This window comes from Odontesthes bonariensis, chromosome 19, assembly GCF_027942865.1.
Source record: "Odontesthes bonariensis isolate fOdoBon6 chromosome 19, fOdoBon6.hap1, whole genome shotgun sequence".
NCBI classification, from domain to species: domain Eukaryota; kingdom Metazoa; phylum Chordata; class Actinopteri; order Atheriniformes; family Atherinopsidae; genus Odontesthes; species Odontesthes bonariensis.
This window is the reverse complement of record NC_134524.1, coordinates 14,483,938-14,505,732: the sequence shown is the minus strand read 5'-3', so window position 1 is coordinate 14,505,732 and position 21,795 is coordinate 14,483,938. Positions and strand designations below refer to the sequence as shown.

At 43.1% G+C, this 21,795-nt stretch overlaps 2 protein-coding genes across 4 annotated transcripts in view; both read left to right on the top strand.

The window, feature by feature from the left end:
- dennd4c (DENN/MADD domain containing 4C) overlaps positions 1-18,857 on the top strand; it is a 34,857-nt gene extending 16,000 nt beyond the window's left edge. The window contains exons 3-34 of one of the 3 annotated variants that reach the window (XM_075451667.1): positions 2,558-2,810; positions 2,902-2,971; positions 4,296-4,465; positions 4,631-4,872; positions 5,022-5,088; positions 5,867-5,925; positions 6,932-7,076; positions 8,671-8,846; positions 9,017-9,117; positions 9,588-9,809; positions 10,226-10,371; positions 10,559-10,597; positions 10,922-11,052; positions 11,152-11,284; positions 11,418-11,624; positions 11,805-11,933; positions 12,057-12,204; positions 12,298-12,447; positions 12,547-12,666; positions 12,776-12,907; positions 13,003-14,087; positions 14,283-14,475; positions 14,591-14,688; positions 14,792-14,967; positions 15,075-15,233; positions 15,330-15,522; positions 15,621-15,731; positions 15,823-15,960; positions 16,143-16,260; positions 16,475-16,631; positions 16,775-16,839; positions 16,980-18,857. In XM_075451667.1, coding sequence (XP_075307782.1) covers positions 2,558-2,810; positions 2,902-2,971; positions 4,296-4,465; positions 4,631-4,872; positions 5,022-5,088; positions 5,867-5,925; positions 6,932-7,076; positions 8,671-8,846; positions 9,017-9,117; positions 9,588-9,809; positions 10,226-10,371; positions 10,559-10,597; positions 10,922-11,052; positions 11,152-11,284; positions 11,418-11,624; positions 11,805-11,933; positions 12,057-12,204; positions 12,298-12,447; positions 12,547-12,666; positions 12,776-12,907; positions 13,003-14,087; positions 14,283-14,475; positions 14,591-14,688; positions 14,792-14,967; positions 15,075-15,233; positions 15,330-15,522; positions 15,621-15,731; positions 15,823-15,960; positions 16,143-16,260; positions 16,475-16,631; positions 16,775-16,839; positions 16,980-17,116 — 5,470 coding nt within the window. In that variant the 3' untranslated portion in view covers positions 17,117-18,857. Of the gene's footprint in view, positions 1-2,557; positions 2,811-2,901; positions 2,972-4,295; positions 4,466-4,630; positions 4,873-5,021; positions 5,089-5,866; positions 5,926-6,931; positions 7,077-8,670; positions 8,847-9,016; positions 9,118-9,587; positions 9,810-10,225; positions 10,372-10,558; positions 10,598-10,921; positions 11,053-11,151; positions 11,285-11,417; positions 11,625-11,804; positions 11,934-12,056; positions 12,205-12,297; positions 12,448-12,546; positions 12,667-12,775; positions 12,908-13,002; positions 14,088-14,282; positions 14,476-14,590; positions 14,689-14,791; positions 14,968-15,074; positions 15,234-15,329; positions 15,529-15,620; positions 15,732-15,822; positions 15,961-16,142; positions 16,261-16,474; positions 16,632-16,774; positions 16,840-16,979 lie in introns of all 3 variants that reach the window. The other 2 variants (XM_075451666.1, XM_075451668.1) reach the window with 2 other exon arrangements.
- Positions 18,858-19,795: 938 nt separating this feature from the next.
- cdca9 (cell division cycle associated 9) lies at positions 19,796-21,762 on the top strand. Its single transcript, XM_075451211.1, has 10 exons — positions 19,796-20,022; positions 20,111-20,242; positions 20,348-20,388; positions 20,455-20,506; positions 20,617-20,684; positions 20,787-20,848; positions 20,937-21,032; positions 21,124-21,205; positions 21,431-21,517; positions 21,596-21,762. Exons 1-10 carry the CDS (start codon positions 19,911-19,913, stop codon positions 21,638-21,640), a joined length of 777 nt encoding a protein of 258 aa, XP_075307326.1. The 5' UTR covers positions 19,796-19,910; the 3' UTR covers positions 21,641-21,762.
- Positions 21,763-21,795: the final 33 nt, after the last annotated feature.

Sequence of the window (21,795 nt, the reverse complement as noted above, 5' to 3'; positions counted from 1 at the left end):
CAACATGAATGAAGTGTTTCAGGTCTATTAAATCCATTATAAAGAGCTGCTTTGAAGACAGCCAATGATTTGAAAAATATAATAAAGAAAAGTCTTAGTTTTGGGCTGGGTCAGATCTTTTGGCCTCTGACATGACATTGTTCTGATGGAAAGGGAGCATGGAGCCTGCCATCGTGCAAAAAAATCTCACACAGGCACTGATTGCTTCTCTGGCTGCTTCCTTTAGATGTGGGATATGCCACAACAAGAGTTATAAGACAGTCAGAGCACATAGTGTTTAGGTAGCAATATGTAAAGTGTTTATTTTGTGTTGAGCTGGATAAGAGAATCCAAGCATCGTCTGGGATTTGAATGAGTCAGCTGGTGAAATGGTCTGAATCACATCTCCCACTGAAGACTGACTTCTCTCTGAGGCCTCAAAGGGAAACCAGAGCTTTCAGAATAAAGCCAGTGGTCAGGTTTGGATGTCTGTGTTTATTTGTTAGATTTGTTAGTTATTTGGAGATCTCAAGTGTATATAAAGTTTGCTGGCATTTTAACTCATGTAATCGCAGTGATCCTTTACACCATGAGAGAGTTAAAAAGGACAACAAAAGATGCATCTTTTCTCACAACTTTAGAGATATGAGACTTCGATTAGAGAGCAGATAGCTGTGAAGAGTTATCAACTCTGCAGATCCTCTCAACTGTGCTGGGCGTTTAAGTGTCTTTGGATCACAGCCAGCAGCTGCACAGTTGAGGTCTACCTATGCAGCAAAGTAGATTTAGAAATGCACTTTAGCCTACCTGCACAGCAAAAACCGCCAGACAAGACGCAGTGAGCAAAATAGGCTGGCGAGCCCAGCGAAGCATTTAGAAACTGCAAAGACAGAAATTTGTTGACGATGGAGAGCAAAGTCAAAAGGAGGGCGAATAAATAGCTTGACTTCATCATGTGGCCAGTTAAAGTCCCCGGGATGCCATGTGCACTTTGTGGTGTAAATAGGTTTTCTAACCCATCCACCATATAAATTTTAACTTGTTTTAACCTCAAGCAGCTAGAAAATCTGTTACTGCTGCTTTGTTTTTCTGTTGTTCTTACTCCTACTACACAGATTTACCTTTTCCTCAAACAGGCTTCATGTCTTAGTATATCGACATTGTGGAGGACTGAAGACTGTTTCCATCTAAGGCTTCATTCTTTGGCCAACTTCATGGTTTCCAGTTGTGTGAGTGGATTAGGACTCTACAGAAGAGTACGCTGTCGTTTCATACGACCTGGGTCAGCTGTAAAAGTCTGCATGCATGGGAATGTAATAAGTCTAGAGTACAAAGTAGAGCAGAGGATAATTGACGCAAGCTGATCCGTGCCTGTCAGGACATGCGTGAGACATACGTACAGGAACCTTTTTGAACATAAAAAAATGATCGTATCAGTGAGGTTGACGATAAAAATATGCATGTGAAATATTAATGATTGTGCAGTTTGTTATGTGTGCATGCGTAATTTAAATTCTTTTGCTCACATTTCTCTGTATTTATCTGTGGATTTAAACACACATTTGCAAAAAAAAAGTTACTCACGCATTGTTTACATTTGCAAATTACGTAATACACATTTATTGCTATTATGAAACTAATTTCACTCCATATAAGACAACCAACTTTGTAATTCTGCCCCGGAGGATTGTTTGGAAGTCTTCACTTCAGGCTGTTGAGCTCATTGCTCTGGAACTTATAAAGGACACCTTCACGACGAGGAAAAGAAGGACAAACCAAAGGCCTCCACATTTTGTTGCAGTGGTGCTGAATGTGTTTTGTTTCTGTGTTTGTGTGCCTGTGTGTGTGTGTGTGTGTGTGTGTGTGTGTGTGTGTGTGTGTGTGTGTGTGTGTGTGTGTTGTGTGTGTGTGTGTGTGTGTGTGTGTGTGTGTGTGTGTGTGTGTGTGAAATTCCAAACCTTTTTTGCCTCCCTCTTGTTTTATTTTCAGCTGCTTGTTGCAAATGAGAGATTTGTGTTCTAGCATCGTTGACTGTTGTGGGATTTGAAGGCTGCATTTCTTTTAGGTTTCAAGGTTCCTAACTAACTGACTCCAGGCCAGCATTCTCTCTGAGCTGCTAGCTTTATCTTTTTGAACAATGTTGCCGTTTAAAGACACTGAAAGCCACTCAGGTTAGCTCTGCTTTTCCCACTGCTGTTCCTTTGTGTTCATAAGTTCATCTGTTGTTCGCTGAAGCGAGCGGTGTGTTTGAAACGAATATTAAGCTGTGGGGAAGAGCGTGCAAGCAGGTCTGCTTTTATGGGCACATATACAACCTGTCAAAACCAAATATGGTACAATCATTGCACATGTCACAGACACCATCAGATGAATTGAAAGTGTAGTTACATTTGTGTGTGAATGATGTACTTCCTGTACCTGAAGTGAGCAGTGTTGTTCTCTTAGTAAGGCCACCTACTGTTTATCAAGAAGGCTGCATTGGCTGTGCTCCTCACTACAACGCTACAGTTCTCCTACACCATGGCCAATGTCTCGGGCATAATCCTGGCTAGACATGCTTTCTCCCTACCTGTTACAGGGTGCTGTATGAGGGTAAGGAGCGCCTGATCCAGGGCTGCGAGGTCATCCAAGCCACACCGTATGGCCGCTGCGCCAACGTCAACAACAGCTCCGCCACCTCGCAGCGCATCTTTATCACATTCCGGCGAGCGCCACCAGTCCAGCCTCAGAACTCACTGGCAGTGACGGATATTTGCATCATTGTCACCAGCAAGGGCGAGATACCGCCACACACCTTCTGTAAAGTGGACAAGAACCTCAACTGCGGCATGGTAAGTCAGGTTATCTTTTTCCATAATCATTTTGTTTCCATTTTTGTTGTCGTCATCCGCTCCAGCGCTCATTTTGCGTTCAATCTTTCAGTGGGGTTCCAGTGTGTTCCTGTGTTACAAGAAGTCCGTATCTGCTTCAAATTCCATCAGTTACAAAGCTGGTGAGTAGAAGTCGGGTATTTCTTTTAAAGTGTAAATGGTATTTTCTTGCTCAGTGTCACCACATATTGAGCTGTAATTTATTCCTCTGTACCCAATGAGCAATGCTTGCTTTTCCTTTGTCTCACTTTACTATTATTTAACTCTGTCATCTGCTTTTACCTCAGCTGCTTTTTAGCTGAATCATATTTGCTGGCTCACCCTCTGCATTAGCCCATCTAGTGTCTGCCCTTCGTGCAAGAGAGATGACATTAGCGAATACATGTTGGAGACAAATACAGCATATCCTGCAGTTATGAGCAGACTCTTGTGCTTCCAGTCAGTGACAACTGAACTGCTTACATTTTTCCCGAATCACAAACTTGAGTCATAATGTATTTCTCCTGGTTGATACTAGACAACTCCTATTCTTATAACATTTTCATAAAACGGTTGAAAAATAAGACCTTGACTAAAACAATCAATATAATCGATAAGCTTATCATAGAAATGTCATCGAGGATCCGCCCCGACTTTGTTTTTCCACATACTGTACTCGTAATGAATTATACATTTCTGAAACATTTTAAATGTATAGTTTGGGATACAGGGAGTATTTAAAGAATTTGAAAAGATTTTTCAAATTTTTAATATATTTATTTAATGTTGTTCGTGCATGAGTTTTGTACGATACGCAGAACAGCAATTTGTGCTCAAATGTTGAAGTGAATCAGTACAGTCGCTCCACAGTGCACAGCTCTGATGTAGAACACTTAGGACAGAAATGCAGCTTAGTTAGAGACGCTGCTGCGTTGTCTCGTCACAGTAAGCCACAATTCGATTTTTGTCCCGAGACTCTGGTGAGCGGCGCTCTCAGTGTTTATCTGTGATCTTGATGCAGATGGTAATTGCTTATTACAGCTGGTATTTTGTAACTGTTGTGTGACATTTTCCCTGACTGAATGCTTCCTTAACAGCTTGGCCTTTGGAACATTTCATTGTGCAATACATGTATAATGAGTGTTGATATAGACACACACACACACACACACATGCAGACAGGCTTTATCTTTTTGGCCAGCCTTTTTCCTGTGAGACAGCTGTTTATTCATCTAAGACAACTGCACTTCCTGCCACGCCCAGAATCTGTGTGCCTGCAGATCTCTTTGTGTATATGCATGTTGACTTAAGAATGTGTCTGTCTTGTCATAATTGCATCTCACCCAACATGAAGTTAAAGTGAGCAGTCATTTCCCCAAAGTGAAAGAATCTGATCTCTTACTTCTTGAATAGAAACACCTAGCGTATGACATTACTGTATCATGGGTGTTTTCTGCTGTCTCGCAGGTCTCATCTTTCGTTACCCAGAAGAGGACTACGAGTCTTTTCCTCTCTCCGAGTCTGTTCCTCTGTTCTGTTTACCCATGGGCGCCAAGATCGAGTGCTGGGCACCAAACACTCGTGACCCACTGCCGGTGTTCTCCACATTTGTGTTGACGGTCTCTTCTGGTGAAAAGGTGACACAGCAACCAAGAGCAAGCAGTCGTTGATTTAAAAAAAATAAAAATAAAAATTAATTAAAAAATGAACCACCAGTTGAAAACCTCTTTATAATACGATTTTGGTAAATGTTTTGGAAGCCCAAAAGCGACAGCATGACATAAGTAATTCTTTGGTGCCAGGTGTATGGGTCGGCCATCCAGTTCTACGAGCCATATTCAGCGGATCTTCTGAACGAGAAGCAGAAGATCCAGCTGGGCCTGCTCACCACGGTGGAGAAGAAGGTGATCCCCAACCGGCCCGTAAACACCAACAAATGCATCTGTCTGCTCTCCCACTGGCCCTTCTTCGAGTCCTTTCGAAAGTTCCTGATGTTCATCTACAAGCTCTCCGTCTCGGGCCCGCACCCACTGCCTATTGAAAAGTAGGAATCCACTTTCGGATCGTTTGCCGCTACATAAATGCAGATCCAATAGATCTTTTTGATAGGTGTGATTTGGTTGCCATACATTTTGTAATAGACATCTGACTACAGCTTTGTCGACGCTTTGTGTGCTTTTTTTTTTTTAACAGGCACATTTCACACTTCATGCACAACGTGTCGTTTCCTTCTCCTCAAAGACCCAGAATCCTTGTCCAGGTTAGTATTTTTCTTCACAAAGGCAATAAACGGGCCAATAAGGCTGATAAGTTCTTACATAATTTGGTATACGGACATAAAGAAATAATGTTGACATTTCCAGTACAGAAGATATCGGCACAGTGGCTGATTGCCTCACACAAATCAGCCCCTGTGCCGACCTGCGGTGTGACACCATGTGGCCCAGGTCTTTCAATACTTCGCCTGCAAGTTTTGGCCAGTTTCTGTAAATAAATCTAGTCACTAACTTGTGTCCCACTGCTTTCTGCTGGTTCTGATTAGATGGGGCCTCAAGACCTTGATTTTGGAGGGAATGTCATTTTGATTTGTCTTATTTTTTTCGGTGGAAGAGCTTTGGAAGTAGATCTGGAAAAAACCTGTTTATTGCAAATATTTTTGTCTGTGAGAGTCTTTGATGATTCAAAATGAGCTTGTGTGTCTTAGTCTTTTGCTCAACAGGGGATGCTTTTCAGGGTGAATGTCTTCAGCAGCAAGTCTTAGGTCATTCCTGTCTTCCCAGGATTGATCCTGTCTCTATTTTTTTTTTTGATAACACCAACCTGAGTATCATATTGCTGCTCAACAGTCCTTATTTGTATTACTCTACAGATGGAGTATCTGGCTGGATCATTTTGCTGTTTGCAAAAAGAAACTTTCAAAATGAAAGATGATAGATCTTCTGCAGCCACATTAGTCTGGCTTATAGTTTTATATGATCCTGTATATAAATGTGTGTTCAGAAGTTCTCTTTATTGACATGAATTCATTTCTTCTGCAGCTCTCGGCACACGACACTTTGATCCTCTCCCAGCCTGTGTGCACACCCTTACCCCTCAGGTAAAACCATGTTCGCTGTTCTTCTCATACAGACCAAGTTAGTTTTTTATAATTCAACATTTATGTCAAGCAGACTATTAAGGAAACCGTCAGAGGGCTGTTGCACGACAGGCAGCACAAATGAACTCACGTGGGGCTGTTACATTTAGGAGATTTTAGTTGAGAAATGTGTTTTTGAGTTCATTTTATGCCACTGTTAGTTTTTTTGATGACCTGCTGACTCTAACCTTTCAGCTGTATCCTGTAATCCTACAAATCTTAATCATTTGGCTTTAAACCACAATGTGCCCTTGGCAAAGCTGCAATGTGTGACTTGGCAACTAAATCCACTATATAATGTCAAGATGCTCAGCCAAATGCGGCCTGGTAAATGTTAAATAAGTCAAAGTTAACAGTTATTTCTATCAATTGCTGAAGATACAATGAATCCATGAAAGCATCCTCATCCATGGCAGTGTCTCTGCTTTGCAGCTCTGCAGCTCTGCAGCTGATGTTAACAGTTTAGCCAGCGCCTCTCTGTCCTCTCTGTGCCTCTGACTTATGTAACCTCACAGTAATTGAGATTGACAGGCCTTTGTCAAAGCTAACCTTCTGCTAATTGATATTGAACTTGATGTGACCCGCTGTTGTTGTTGCCTTTTTTGATCATGATCTGCAAGGATTAGACAAACATAGCACAGGAGGAGGAAATTCGTTTTGAGTCACAATTAGAGAGGCTCCCATCGTGGTCGTTTTAGGTCCTGAAAAAGTATGGCAACAAACATAAAGAGGGGATTGTCTCAGGGTTTGTTTTTATTTATTTTGTTAAAGCTTTATAAAAATAGACTGCATTTATATGTTCTAACTTCTATAAAACACGCCTAATTCAAGTTACAAGCCGTTTTACCAACCAAGTCTGTTTTCCTCACTCCTTTCTTCCATCCTTCATTTTCCTTTTCCTGCCCTCTGTACGTTGTTTCTGCTTTGGCTGCCTGAACTCATCCCTTCTTTCTGTCTCCCCTGTCAGCGGGGCCGACTACGGCACTTTGCTGATGAATCTGGGCGCCGAGAACTGCGCCACTCTGCTGCACTTTGTCCTGTGGGAGAGCAAGATCCTGCTGCACTCTCTGCGGCCCGCCGTGCTCACCGGAGTGGCCGAGGCTGTGGTGGCTGTGAGTAGACTCTGACATGCACGTCTCTTTTAGTTCTGTACTATCGAGTTCAACAGATACTTAGACATTTAGACACAGAATGGGTTCTTTTTATTTGTTCATCACTGACACACCAGAGTTTTTTTTAGAAGAAAGGAAGAATAACACCCAGTAACAGTATGGGTGTTTCCTAGAGAAAAGAATTAATGAGCACTGTTTGTCTATTGTGTATTTAGTCTTGATCTAAGTGTTTACTTTAAAGACCAACTTGAGTATTTAAGTAGTCAAGAAAATACTTAAAGCACAGATTTTTTTTAACATGCGGAGATGGAAAAATCCAGTCACCCAGAGAAGTCATCTGTACAGCGAACAAGTTAAACTAATGTTGATGAGCGTGTGGAACGTGCCCCCCGAACATCTGGACCAAACGGACAAAAACCAGGGATTTGTTTCTAGTGGAAAGACGCATTTAAGGATGGCAAGGACTGTTGGACCATTGGACCATAGGAAGTTACAGCAGGTTTTCACCAAAAGAGAGATGAAAAGGAGAGGAAAAAAAACAGCCAGTGTTGTATGTGAGGAGAGGACACCCACCTTTGTGGTCTTTTCTGAAACTGAGTCTCCAAGGCCCACATGACAACAAGCAAGGAAGTGGTAGTGTCTCTGGAAAGTAAGGGGGTTTCTGTATTTGATGATTTATGCTGTTCCTTTACTCCTCTGTTATTTCAGATGATAACAGGCCTAAAACATGGCTTCTAATACCATTAATCAGACTGCATTCTTATGAAGCTTTTCTCGTCTTGTTGGCCACCGCTCTCAGCAGTTCACACGGTGTTACAGGCTATGCAGTGCTTCTTTCACTCACACTCCAGCCGATGAATGCATCAGAGGGAGTACTCATTAGATATTTTTTCTACATTTCTGAACATTTTCACCTGCCACCATGAGTTGCCTTGTTCGGCTGTATGTTGTACATTGTTTTGGCATAATGTCTTGGAAAAAGCAAACGATGCTAGTCTGAAATAGTTGCATGAAAATCCCCTGTAACTATGATTTATCTGAATATTTGAGTCACAAATCTAGTCGATAAAGACTATAAGATTAGTAGTTTTCAGTCATCATTCTATCATGTAGCTATTTTGCCATATATAGAGTCCCTGCAGCACTACCACTCCTCTGGCTGTTTGAACGTTGAAACTTTTTCACTTTTTCACTGAACTGTTCGTTGTTTCTTATCTAGCTGCAGTCGTAACTGAGCGCTGTCTCTTTAAACTCACAGGATGTCACAATCTGTAAAAATCCCACAGTTATAAAATAAATAAATCAGTTACAGTAAGGAAGTTCTTTTAATGTTTACCAAGTTTGGCCCGTAGATTTGTCACAGCTGCTTAAATTTGATTCTCGAGACTAATATAGATACTGTCCTAATGTGAAGCCTGAAGCATAAAAAAGAGAATCACTGCTTTATTACTGTAGTTTAGCCTTTTAAAAACATCTTTTAAGACTATGATACAGTGGCCCAGTAACTGTGCATGTAGAGTCTGTGCAGTGAAAACCCTCCTTACTCTATGCCTGGTTGTATTGATCCTGACTCTTTGTTTTGTCTCGATTTCAGATGATCTTCCCCTTCCAGTGGCAGTGTCCCTACATCCCACTGTGCCCGCTCTCTCTCGCAGGTGTCCTCAATGCCCCCTGCCCATTCATAGTGGGTGTGGACTCCCGTTACTTTGACCTGTATGACCCCCCACCAGATGTTGTCTGTGTGGACCTGGACACAAACACTATCTACCTGTATGATTTTTCTTTAATCCCGCCGTATACATACAACTTGAATGATATTGAAAGCCTGCTTTCAGTAGTGTTGCAGCACATCCGTTAAACATAGAGCTCATTGCAGATTTTGTTTGTGCAGCTCTCCTGTTACTTCCAGCCGACTAAATTCGTGGAATTGTATGTCATAGGTCTGATGAGAAGAGACACAGCAACTGGAAGAACCTCCCAAAGAAGCCCTGCAAGAGCCTCGTTAACTCGCTGAGCAACTTGCACCACCAGCTGGCCACTGGTACAAATAACAGCACCTCACTTTCCATGTGGCACAATTCCATTCACATGCTTTATTAATCAAAAGATAAATGAACATTGAAGAAAACTGGGATACTTTTCGGTTTAGTTGCATATTATTCTCCTCATACTGCAAGTTTTTGCATGACATTTACTTATTTTACTTTATTTGTTTTAATAAAAGGCAAGTTGATGAACATCAGTTCATCATCTTGCAAAACACCAGACATATAGAGATGAAACGGAAGTGTATAGAAATAAAACGATAGACAAAACACAAAAGACAAGGGAGGGAAGGAAGGAAAGAGAAATGTCAGCTACAAATGAGTTGGCAGGCCAGTGTCTTCTATGTGAGAGAATTTACTAATTTTTTGTTATAAACTTCTGTTTTGTAATTCTGCAGACTTTGTTTACATGCTCAAAAGGCTATACGACACACCGAGCGAATAATATCCCTGGTCCTTATTTCAGTTTCAGTACGTCAAACACCACAGGAGGACTCGGCACTGGACTTGACCCCCATCGAGGCAGACTTCACGTGGCACAAGAAAAAGATGGCCCTGGAGATGGAAATCCAAGAGACCTTCCTTCGTTTCATGGCCTCCATCCTGAAGGGTTACCGATCCTACCTCAAACCAATCAGGGCGCCCTCCGAAAAGGCTACGGCTGCAGGCTCTCTTTATGACCTCCAAGGTGAACAATTGACTGAATTTGTCATTAGGTGTTCTCATGACTATCACATTTGTGTGTGTGTGGTGCGAGACAGTCAACGTGCTGGTCATGATTTTTAGTCTATATGCAGCCTAATGCTATATTTGTTGACGACTTCCCGGATTTGTAGCTTATGCATACTGCCATAATTCGGAAACTTCTTTCTTGATATTGATTCCTCAGAATCTATCACCGAGCTATTTAGAGAGGGGGCTGATATGCGCAGGCTTGAGAGGGACGTCCTTCGTTTTCTCCACCCTTGAGATTGCCACGAGAGCGCAAATGTTCTATATTTACAGTCAAATCATGTATTCTACAACAGGTTTACGGCCAAGACTGATCCGAAATTTCAGTCTAATTTGCGTTAACAGGAACTGATACCAAAATGTCTCCTTTAGGTTTTTTGAAAAGCAGAGACCGTACCCATCAGAAGTTCTACTCCCAGCTCACCAAGACTCAGATATTCATCCGCTTCATCGAGGAGTGCACCTTCGTCAGCGACAAGGACACGGGCTTGGCCTTTTTCGACGACTGCATTGAGAAGGTGATTGCCAGTGTCGGGCTTTTCCTGTTTTGTTTTCTTTTCCACTGGAGGTTTCCTTCCAGGAACAGGGCTTTGTTTTAAAGTGGTTTATTGGCGAAATTAACATCTGTACGCTGGGAAGGACTAAGGAAGCCAAAATGTCCTCTGATTCATTCTTTTGCCTTTGCTCTCTTTCCTCTTCTTGCAGCTTTTTCCCTCTGATAAAATCACCGACAAAGGTACCAAGGTAATTGCAGACACCGTAATCAGATTCTCTCGCAGATTTTTCTGTATCTCAGTTTGTGACGTGACTAATACTATGATAAAGGCATGTTAAATTTCTCCCCCTGATAAACATGTACAGTGAGCAGCATGGACATTTCCTGATTTTTTTTTTTTTTTTTTTTTTTCCCTCTGTGCTTAAATCCTAACCACAATCAAACGTGCATGTTTTACTGACTGGAAAGGCTTTGCAGATGCTTGTAGTTGTTTACTTTCTTCCACCAGACAGGAAATGACCTGTTTTCTCTAAAGTTCATGTCTTTGGCTCTGAATGTGATTCCTGCTGCAGGTCGAAGGGGAGTCATCTGAAGACGCTAAACTGCTGGAGCTGGACGAGTCTCAAAGGAGCGAACACACCGTCTTTGTTATGCCTCCTGAACCTCCAGCTGACAATGGACCTGAACCCGCTCCCCAGTACACGTAAGTCTTCCTGAGCTGTAGTTCATCAAAACATATTCAATGGAAGAATGATGTTTGTTCTCAGTAGACCTTGCGACAATCTTATTTTGTGTTCTCCAGCTATAAGGCCTTCCCCAGACTGCAGATGAGTCTGTTTGACCGTCCTAAAGAGTTGCATCCTGCTCTGAGCAGCAGAGCAGCAGGGGCCAGTCTGTCCAGCAGCCCAGCACTATTGGCCAAGAGAACCAAGCAGGCATGTACATATTCTCACATTTATATTGAGCAAAAGTAGGAATAATACCAGTTAGGTAGTTTATTTACCATTAAAATCACAACGCTCCCATATAGAATTAAAACTATTTTTTTTAAATGAACTGATTCAACAGGAGATCAAGTTGGCGTACAAGCTGGCGAAACGTTACTATTCCAATCCACCACTGTGGGCTCGCTGTCTGTTCAGTCACTGCTACAGCCTGTGGTTCATCTGCCTGCCAGCAGCTCTGCGACTGGCCAAGTCAAAGAGTCGGGCCATGCAGCAGGCATACAACGTCCTCTTAAAGATGAGGGCCACTGAGGTGGAGGTGCTGGATGAGGTACGGTCGCATTACATGTGAAAGATTTAGAGATGACCACTTATTCAGCCAAATGTTTTTTTCTTTAATTTGATTGTTCAGTCCTCATCGTCTCATGCTGTCGTTGTATTTCTTTCTTTCTTGATAAACAATGTAAAATGTGAGTTGAAATGATTTCTGTGTTTATGTGTCTGTTGCCAGGTGTGTTACAGAGTGGTGATGCAGCTCTGTGGTGTGTGGGCTCTTCCTGTCATGGCTGTGCGAGTCCTGGTTGAGATGAAGAAGGCTGGCGTACAGCCCAACGCAATCACATACGGATACTACAACAAGGTTTTATATATTACTTACCTCTGTAAAATGAAGTTTAATCGTGTTGCACTTAGAACCTTTTTAAAAGATTGCTGGGTAAATGCCATAGTTGATTACACCAAAATCTTCATCTGCTCTCCGTAGGCGGTCTTGGAGAGCCCGTGGCCGAGCAGAAACCGCAGCGGTCTCTTCATGTGGACCAAGTTGCGTAATGTGCTTCGTGGAGTGGCTCAGTTCAAACAGACTCAAAGCCACATATCTTCCAAGAAGGGATCCACGCTACCTTCCACAGGTGTGAATGTGATGAGTCCTCTCACGCTGCCTCTTCTCATTTTGTCTTCTTGTTTCTTTTTACTCACATTCTTCCTCTTATGACCTCCTCTAGCTGCATCAGCAGATGGGTCAGCAGTCACTGATGTTGACAGTTTAAGTCACAAAAGTGCTGACAGCTCAAGTGAGGTCAATGGTGAGGAACGTAACCTATTTGCCCCCAGCCGCAACATGGGAGACACAGCAGACAGCCACTGCAGTACAGGTAATGGTTCCCCGATGCTGCCGGTCTCAAACTTTAAAACCTGCATGGAGTTAGCTAAGTGACTACAGCGTGGTGTGTGTGTGAATTTGTGATCTATAGGAAGACAATCTGATCAAGGCTATGGTTCTAAGGATGAGTTGCACCAGGAGCTGACAGAGTCTTCACATGCAGCTGTCCTGTCAGCTGAGCAGAGAAGCAATGCTAATGCTCAGCATAATGGTAAAAGAAAGCTACTTCTCTGCCTCACATGCTGTAGTTATTTCTATTCACTTCCAAGGACTTTAGCATTGACAGAAATCTCTCGCCTATGATTTCTCTCTGTAACCAGGAGGCGGAATTGCCGGCTCAGTTGACAGTGCAGTAGCAGTGGCCGAACCCCCCAGTCCTGTTGATGTGCCCTCTCCCGTCCCCAGCATTGTTAAGCTGTCCACCGGAAGCTTTGATGGTGGCAAGGAAAAAGGCGAGGAAGAAATCAAACCTTCATGTGTCTTTAGAGTGAAAATTGATCGACATTTAGCATCTTTCAGGTTTAAAACATTTGTGTACGTTCTTCAGGGACGGGGAAGCTGTTCAGGAGACACAGCAAGAATGACAGTGTGTCTCTGTCTGATGAGGACGCCTCGCTGCCAGCTGGGGATGCAGCTAAGCAGCAGCGGCAGAAGTCCTTCTCTGAACGCAGCTGCAGCTTCAGCGCTGAAACCCGTGCTGGAATGCTCCTAGAGAAAGGCGTGGACCACATGGCAAGCCAAATGGGTGCAGATGCTCGTATTTTGGCTGCGGTGCTCTCTGGAGCTCAAAGTCCACCCCCCAACAGTGTGTCCAAAGCACTTTTTGAAGACCTGGAGGAGGAGTCTGAGGATGATAAGGGCTTATCGATTATGAAGTTGCCAAAGGAAGAGGGCTCAAACGCTCCAGAAGAAGGTGAAGGAGAAGAGAAAGAGGTAATGGGGGCTGAGTTGAAGAAGGAGAAGAGAGAGAGGAAGCTTACGGAAACAAATATGGAGGATGAGTCTGGAGTGCGAGGAGCTTCCTTGGAGAGGGCAGATGTGGAGGCGGGGGCCGACCCACTCTCCCTCCTGGTGTCGGAGACCAAAGAGACGGCTTCTGTCACCAGTCAGGAGCCCTCACTCTCTGTGCCTGCTGTAGTGTCCCGTAACCTGGCTGAGGAAATCGAAATGTATATGAGTCTAAGAAGTCCCATGGGTCCAAAGTCCTCCAGCATGGAGCTCCAGCAGTCCCAGGGAGACTCAACTGACAGCCCTCCGCCCAAGCAGCCCCTGGAACGGAGGTCCAGCCTGCCAGTGCCTCCTGCAAAAACTGCACACAGCTCACCAGGCGACACACCAAAGCGCAGCCCCAACACGGTCACTCGATCCAAGACTTTTGCAGCAAAGACAAAGACGCCTGCTAGCACAGCAGCAAGCCCAGGCACTAGATCGTCCTCGCTGACAGCTTTGGTCAAGTCCTCACAGGGAGGGTCACTGGGCTCCGTCATGAACACCATTTCAGGCATCAAAATGGACACACTGTTGTCAGGACCTAAAATTGATGTACTTAAGTCGAGCATGAAGCAGGCGGCAAATGTGGCCAGCAAAGTGTGGGGGGCCATGGCTTTAGTTTACGCTAATTCAGATGATGAGGTGAGTGTCACAACCCCAATCAGCCGCAGCTTTTGCAGTGATGCCGATCATATTCTCTTTCTCTCACCTCTTCATACCCTCACACTGATGCCTATCTGCGTCTGGATATCGTCTCATCCCAAGTGAAAGCTAAAGAATTCAATAATGTGGAGATAATTAGGTCATTTTTATCTCGATTCTAACTTTTCTCTATAGGATGAAGAATCTCAGGGTGGTGGTGGCTTCCCAGCTACTCTGGATGAGCACGTGCTGTCTGCACATGACTTGGATGAGAGTCCTGAGAGAAGGACCATCCCAGGGTTGGTAGCTAACGGTCTAAATCAGAGCTGCACCAGCCTGGGCAGCAGCAGTGGCAGCAGTGACACAGGCAGAGGGACCCAACAGATACGTAAGCACGATCTTTCCTAATATAAACATAGGAAGCACTTTAAAACACAGGGCTACACAGGAACTACTTTCTGAAGTCTGCAGACCTGTGATACCTGTTTGGTCTTTGGCTGCAGATCCAACTCCAGGGCGTGGAGGTAGAGGTCCTGACTCTGAGCAAAGCTCCTCACATCACGCTTCCTCCTCAAGCATCTACCAGAACTGCGCTCTGGAGGTTGGACACACAGAAACTCCCTCTTTGCGGCTGCTGTGCCTTCAATACCCACATGTATGTTGGGGTACTTCTTGTCTCGTTGACTGTGTTAACTCACCAATAGGTGCTGATGTCCAGCTGCTCCCAGTGCCACTCCTGTGAAGCCCTGGTGTACGATGAGGAGATCATGGCAGGCTGGACAGCTGACGACTCCAACCTTAATTCCAACTGTCCCTTCTGTCGCACAGCCTTCCTTCCATTACTGCACATTGAGTTTCATGACTTGCGCACAATGCCCGGGTAGGAATCTGTTGGCGTGGCAATTTGTTCTGAACACCAATTTTTTTTTTTTTTCCTTTGTTGTTTTGTTAAGATGACTAATAAAACCCGCAAAATTCCCCTCTCAGGTTTTATATGAATCCTAGTGCCTCAGGAGACAGTATCCACAGCACCAGTACTCATCCCACAGCGAGCAGCTCAGCAGACATCAAGACCCCAGATCTTATCACTTTCCCTGAGGAGGAGCAGAGTGAGACTCCGGATAATCGCTCTGGAGCACACAACAGGTACAACGTCACTGCATTATCTGCATGTAACACAAAGCATTGAGGCATCCGCACCAGCACCACCTCCTGACCGCTCTGTGCTGGTTGTATTTCCAGTCTGATTCCAGAGCCAGTGCAGTCAGACCCCCTGGGTCTCCTGGAGCATCAGGCAGCAGGGAAGCAGCAGAAAAGCAGCGGGACTTCACTGACACGCAGCAACAGTGTTGGAGGTCCGCTGCAGAGCCTGGACCACTCCCAGAGACCGGGACACGGTGTCTCCACCACCAGTTTGCCCTGCAGCTTGCAAGAGGTGACGGTCAGTCTCCATTGCTATTTTTGTACAGCACCTCTCTCTGTTTTAACCTCCAATGTAATGGAACTTATTGGTGGAGTTCTCTGTCTTCAAAGGATGGCATCGGAGCAAAACGGCCAAATCCCAAGCCTGTGTCTGTACCATACCTCAGCCCCTTGGTGCTGCGCAAAGAGCTGGAGACCCTGTTGGAGAATGAGGGAGATCAGGTGAACACAGACAGTCTGCTTTACTTAGTGTGTGTGTCCCCGCCACACACGAGATCTTTTAAAGTCTAATGTTTGAGCTCTGTGTGCCAAGGTGATCTACACTCACAAGTTCCTCAGCCAGCATCCAATTATTTTCTGGAACCTGGTGTGGTACTTCCGCCGCCTGGACCTGCCCACTCACCTCCCTGGTCTCATTCTTGCTTCTGAACACTGCAACAATGGAGTGCAGGTGAAACACCAACATACTGCCTTTCTTTACCGTCTCTGTTTATTGATTACATTCCATCCTCTTTCTTTTCAGTTTTATCAGACCGGATTAAAAATATAATTTTTTTTTAACTAAATGTCCCTTTTTTCTGTGAAAGACTGTCAGATGAATTTTGGCCTTAACGAAAAGGTTTGTCTTTCCAGCTGCCTCTGACATCACTGACTCAGGACAGTAAGCAGGTGTACATACAGCTCCTGTGGGACAACATCAACCTGCACCAGGAACCTGGAGAACCCCTTTACCTGCTCTGGCGCACCTTTTGTAAGTGCCAATAAGTGCAGAACTTCCTATCCAAAAGTAAACAAACTTTTGGAACTTAATATGTTTTGTTTAAAAAGACACATTTGGATCAGCGAACAGATGCTGCAGTATTGTTAGTGGCCAGAAGAGGTCAGGGTTGAGGCTACTTTCTGAAAGTCTGAAAATGAACTTTTAACAATACTTTTTATGATATTTGTGTGCCATATCCTCCTAGTGGAGAAAAAGGGGACTTTGGCTCCAACAGACCATCAGGAAATCCGTACCCTCCTCAACACTATTGTTCGCAACATCCAGACTAATGACGTCTACGGGCCAATCAACCTGCTGATCCGAGAGGCCAAACGGCGTCCAGAAGGTGTCAAACGGCACAGGTCAGCCCTGTTACTCCTTTTTGCTTGATGTACCCTACTTACTCTTCCAAACTTGCATTTGCTGGCTGGATATTTTGCTGCATTGTAGCTGCACATTTAGAGTCTCATTGAAACCATGTCTTATGTCTTGAATGACTTTTTAGGAGCATTTACAGAGAAATACTGTTTCTTTCATTGGTGGCCTTGGGACGGGATAACATTGACGTCGGTAAGTGAATGTTTAAAAAATTAACCAGTCAAATTTAGTCTCAACATTCATTTTTAAAATTCTTTTTTTTTTTTTTTTTTTTAGTCTTTTCATTAAATAGTAAAAGTTGACCTCTTTTATTTATCCTTCCTCAACTTCAGAGGCCTTCGACAGGGAGTACCGCCAGGCCTACGACGAGCTGAGCGCAGAGCAGCTCAAGTCTTTGCACCGCATCGATCACCCACCCACCCCCAGCATCCAGTGGTGCCTTAAATGTTTCGGAGCCCCCTTCATCTGAATGCGTTTTTTCTTCTCAAGCTGAGATGCAAAATCTCACTGCAACAAGGGGTGGAAAAGATGAGATTACTATTTAAACACCTCCACTTGCTGAACATGGTACTTCTTCTTCCTCGTCTCGTGGAAGCTGCCAGTTGCCTGCTTTTCTTAACAACCATTATGTTATCTGGGTTTTTTTAGGTTTTTCACACAGCTGCCTTCAGCTGCTTTTGTTCACTATTTGGAAAACTTCTCTGAATATTTTGTGACTAGATGAGCTGCTTTTCTTTTTTTCTTTTTTTTTTTTTACAGATGGTGTATAGAATGATTTATCACTGAACAGAATATATCGACCTCCCTATGTGGGTATCTGTGTGTATAATCACAGAATGAGTTCCTCTCTTTGTAGCTTTTCTCCCACCGAAGTTTAATCTGTTATAACTTTTCCCAAATCAGACTAGTGCGTGTTGGTCCAGAGTAAAGACCTCAACTGTTCCTTTGTGCACTTTCTAAAGAAGAAGAAGAAGAAGAAGAAGAAAAAAAAAAAAAGTTCTCAATTTTGTGTCTTTTTGTACATATTTTTTCACTCTAGTGGGAACTCTGGCCCTAGGGTTGCCTATTTTTTTTTTTTTCCAAGCGACACGTTTCAGTGAATTGACTCTTTGTGTAACCCAAGTCTTAATGAACGCTCAAGTTGTTACATTGTAAATATACAAGCTCATGTTGGGAGGGCTGGGGGCTCTGTCTGATTTTTCTATGTGTTGGCAGTACCCTTGTGAATAGGAGAGGACAGAGACCACGGACAATCACTAATTATCAATCACTAAAATGGTTTCACACATTCCAGATGGCCTACAATCAAAGCAGGTCTTATTTAAGTATTGATTCCCGAAGCAACCCTTAACCACATGGGTAACGGAGCTGTTCAGAGGCAGAAAAAACATCAATATTAAATATAAAGGAGTGCCACACTACTGATTTCAACAACAATATATCAAGACAAACAGCAGCATGGTGCCGTCCCTTGCTTGATAGTAATGAGTCCGACTTATGCTTTTAGTAACAGCATTTTTTTCTAAAAACAGTAACATACAGTACTTGTTAAGCTAACATGCCTTATACTGACAGCGGAAAACTTGCATGTCCTTGGGTTATTTCTTACTCTAGCATAGAATAAACATGTAAGGTGTTTATTCTATTTATGGAAGTAAAAAATACACGCAGAGTGGATGGCTTTTTAAGGTTTACCCTGCATCTTTAAAGGATAGTGTTGGCGACTAAGGCTTCTGAAAGAGCTTCATCAGAACCGCTGGTACTGTGTGAAGAATGAAAGACTTCCACATGACATTCCACTAAATGCTGAAACAGACAGGCAATCAGGAAAGTGCTGCAATGAACTATTGGGAAATGGGTATAGATTGAACTATTTGTAGACTTGTACAGATGAGATGATGTAAGATATTCCACTTGCACTGCACAGCTGAAGACCTGACCTTAACCCAGGGTGAGGGAAAGGGGAACCCACCTCTGAACATTAACACCTTATACACCAGTTTCTCCTCAAATCAAAAAGAAATTCTCAATTATTTATTTTTGTATTGTTGACATTTGGATTGCAGATGGTGTTAACTTAGAATTTTTATGACTAACAACCCCTTCTTCCCTTTTAATCTGTCTCAAGGGATTCCATCTTGTACTGATTTTGTAAATTTGATCTCCTTTGTTGTACAGAAAAAGATTTTTCTTCCTTTTTTTTCTTCTTTTTTAAAATAGTAGATGAAATGATCTCTTACCGTCCTGTGGAAAGGAAATGAATGTCTGTACTGAAGTGCGCTGCAATAAATGAGTTTGTGAACTGATTGAAAACTGAATGTGTCTGTTGCTTTTTCTTTTCATTGTGTTGTTTTTGTTGTCTCCTCTGAATGATATAATCGGAAGATAAGCAGGGTATTTTCTGTCAAAATGTGTTGGTGTCCTAGCCTTTGAAGTGAAGGCTTTGGGTCTTTCAGCAGGTTGACACAATCCACAAATCAATCCGAAATAAACATATTTAACCGTTAAAACTAAACACACATATTGCCTGATAAAAACTCTTGTAAAAACTGTACATTCAGAAGAAAATATCAACTTAAATGTGCAATCTAGAATGAACAAATATCAAATCAAGAGCAAACTGACGAGGTAAAAACAAGTATAAATTTATAATTTATAAGTATATATTTATAATGTATATATATTTATAATGTATAAGTATAAATTTGAATGCACATGTGCATTCAAAAATATTAAGAAAATATCAACTTAAATGTGCAATCAAAAAGAAAATAAATAGCTTAACTGTAGTGCAAAACAAAAAGCCATCCAATGGTTCGCCAACGACACAACACTATTGCCCACATACGGTCCATGTTCGGCTTTAATGTCGGTGTTGACTCAGCCATAATATCCACGAGACGAGCTAAATTTGCATTTATTTGGGCTTTCGGCCACGTTAAGCCCTCACAACACTGCCAACGCCAGTTTAAGATATTTGGTTAACATCTGGCCAATTCAACAAGCGCCATAACCCAAATTAGGTCCAGAATAGTTTATTACCTCTGGGCTCTACCTGTCCATCGTATAACTGACACATGAGTGCCAACAAGTACGGTATCCTTCCGCCAAAGAACGTGGCCCTAATGATCTCATCACTACATGTTATTTAAAGGCACGGATATCTCAATTAAATAAGTGCGTGTTTGAGGCGTCCATTTTCTATTTTCGCGTGGCTCGAAAGAAAACTCGACTTTTTAACTTTTCCAAGACTGGACCACAATATGTCGTTGAGGCGGCAGAGAAAAGCAGGAAAAATCCAGAGTAAAGAGCAGCTGAGTTGGGAGATGCAACAGAGCAGACTGGCGCTTTTCATTCAGCAGTTTGAGAAAGAAGGTAGGCCTAGTTGTAACGGCTTAAATGGAAAGTTTAAAAAACCGGTTTCCTCTTGGCTTTAAAACGCTACAAATAACTTTCTTTCAAGCACAAGAACGCATGAACGACTTGGAGGCCAAAATGGAAAACCTGTTGGCCACGGTGGACAAAGTCTTTAAAGTGGAACTGATGAAGATGCCGCCTTCCCTTCAGAAGGCGCTCATATGGGACCTGATAAGTGGTGAGTCCTCCTTAGTTTGCACATGTAAAAGATCACCTCGACTCAAGTACCCCTGACTGCAGACGAAATCGTCTCGACTATTCATTCATGGGTTTCCTTTGTTAGAGGAAGAGATCTCTGCCAGTGAGGTATCCATAGCCATGAAGGTGAGTTAATTTGTAATTCATGTCACACCCGCCATGATCTTTTATTGAGGGAGATGATGTTTGCAGAGCGAGTCCCGTGAGATGTCCCAGCCCCTCAGGCGAGTACCCAGTAAAAGAGGTAAATGTTTTTCTGTTTTGAGCAAAGATGCTGAAGATGAGCTCAGCTGAAAGAAATTAATAAGATTTTTTTTTTATAAAACTGTTTCTGCGTTTTATTTTTTTTTAAAGTAAAATCAACCGAATCCCCACCAGTCTCGTCGTCCTCAGCTCAGAGGTCCTCCTCCAAAACCCTAAAGGTGGCTGATGTTGGCACATGAAATTTCCATTTAGAAAAAAGCTAACACTTGGTTGGATGCAGGATGATGATGGGTGTAAAATGTTTGTCGTCTCATTTCTAGGGAGGAAAGGGGACAAAAAGGACCAGAACATTAGGTGGCAGTAACAGTACAGGAAACCTTATGTAAGACGAGAACGGAAAGTGAAGTCGGGTGACATTATGAAGGCCTTGCCTGGATCTCTTCTGGTGTTTTTGTTTTTTTTCTATTCAGGCCTTCCTCGGTGCCGACCAAAAGAACTCAAAGCCGCCTTACAAGTCGTAACCCCTCGATCCAGCCTGTAGCCAACCAGAAAGCACCTAAACTCAGGTCTGCTGCTGTCAGCGGAGCAAACGTGGACTTCATATGATGCAGAGGTGTTGACTTAAAATGACTGATGTGAGCTTTTGAATTGTCGCAGGTCTGTCTTGTCTGCTGGTGATCTGCAGTGTTCAGCGGCAGGATCTGCTGCACACATCACTGTGACTACAGCACGGGGGCAGGTACGTGTTATTCCTACAATATTTTCCTTAGCCTCGAACATCTGAAGACAAGGTATTCATTGGTAGGAGTCTACAAGCACCTTTAATGTTACCAGATCTCCCCAATGATAGTTGGTACAGAGGATGTCTCTTATCTTGGCTGTGTTCGTGTGGCAGTAACAAGTCGACGTCTAATTCAAAAGGCATGACGTGTTGGAACGGTCACTTTCTTTGTGTTCTACTTAGATGGTGAGTTTGTCTGAGGAGACCAAGGACGAAATCAATTTAGATCTGCTCGACGATGTCGCATGGTGCCAAATTCAGAAGCTTACGGTAACGAAAGGCGTTTCTTATTTTGGTCCAATTTGAGACGTACGTTGTCATGCTTCTTCTTTCATATTGCTTTTTCAGAGTCTGCTGGATTATCTGTCACGCCGAAGTCGCTGTCAGCGATGAGTAAATATGTCTGAGCATCTGCTGTGGCCAGGCTGTTTCTACTGTCGGGTTGATTTTTAAATGTTGAGTTAACACTTATAAATGTAGTGGCGCTGTCTCTTTGTGTTTTTTAAAAATATAATAAAGCGTAATGATATTCCCAAACATGACTGTCA

Coding starts and splice junctions, on each gene's coding strand:
- cdca9 (XM_075451211.1), top strand. CDS start 19,911: ATGTCGTTGAGGCGGCAGAGAAAAGCAGGAAAAATCCAGAGTAAAGAG. Junction 20,507..20,616: donor GCGAGTACCCAGTAAAAGAG/GTAAATGTTTTT, acceptor TTTTTTTTAAAG/TAAAATCAACCGAATCCCCA. Junction 20,849..20,936: donor AACAGTACAGGAAACCTTAT/GTAAGACGAGAA, acceptor TTTTCTATTCAG/GCCTTCCTCGGTGCCGACCA.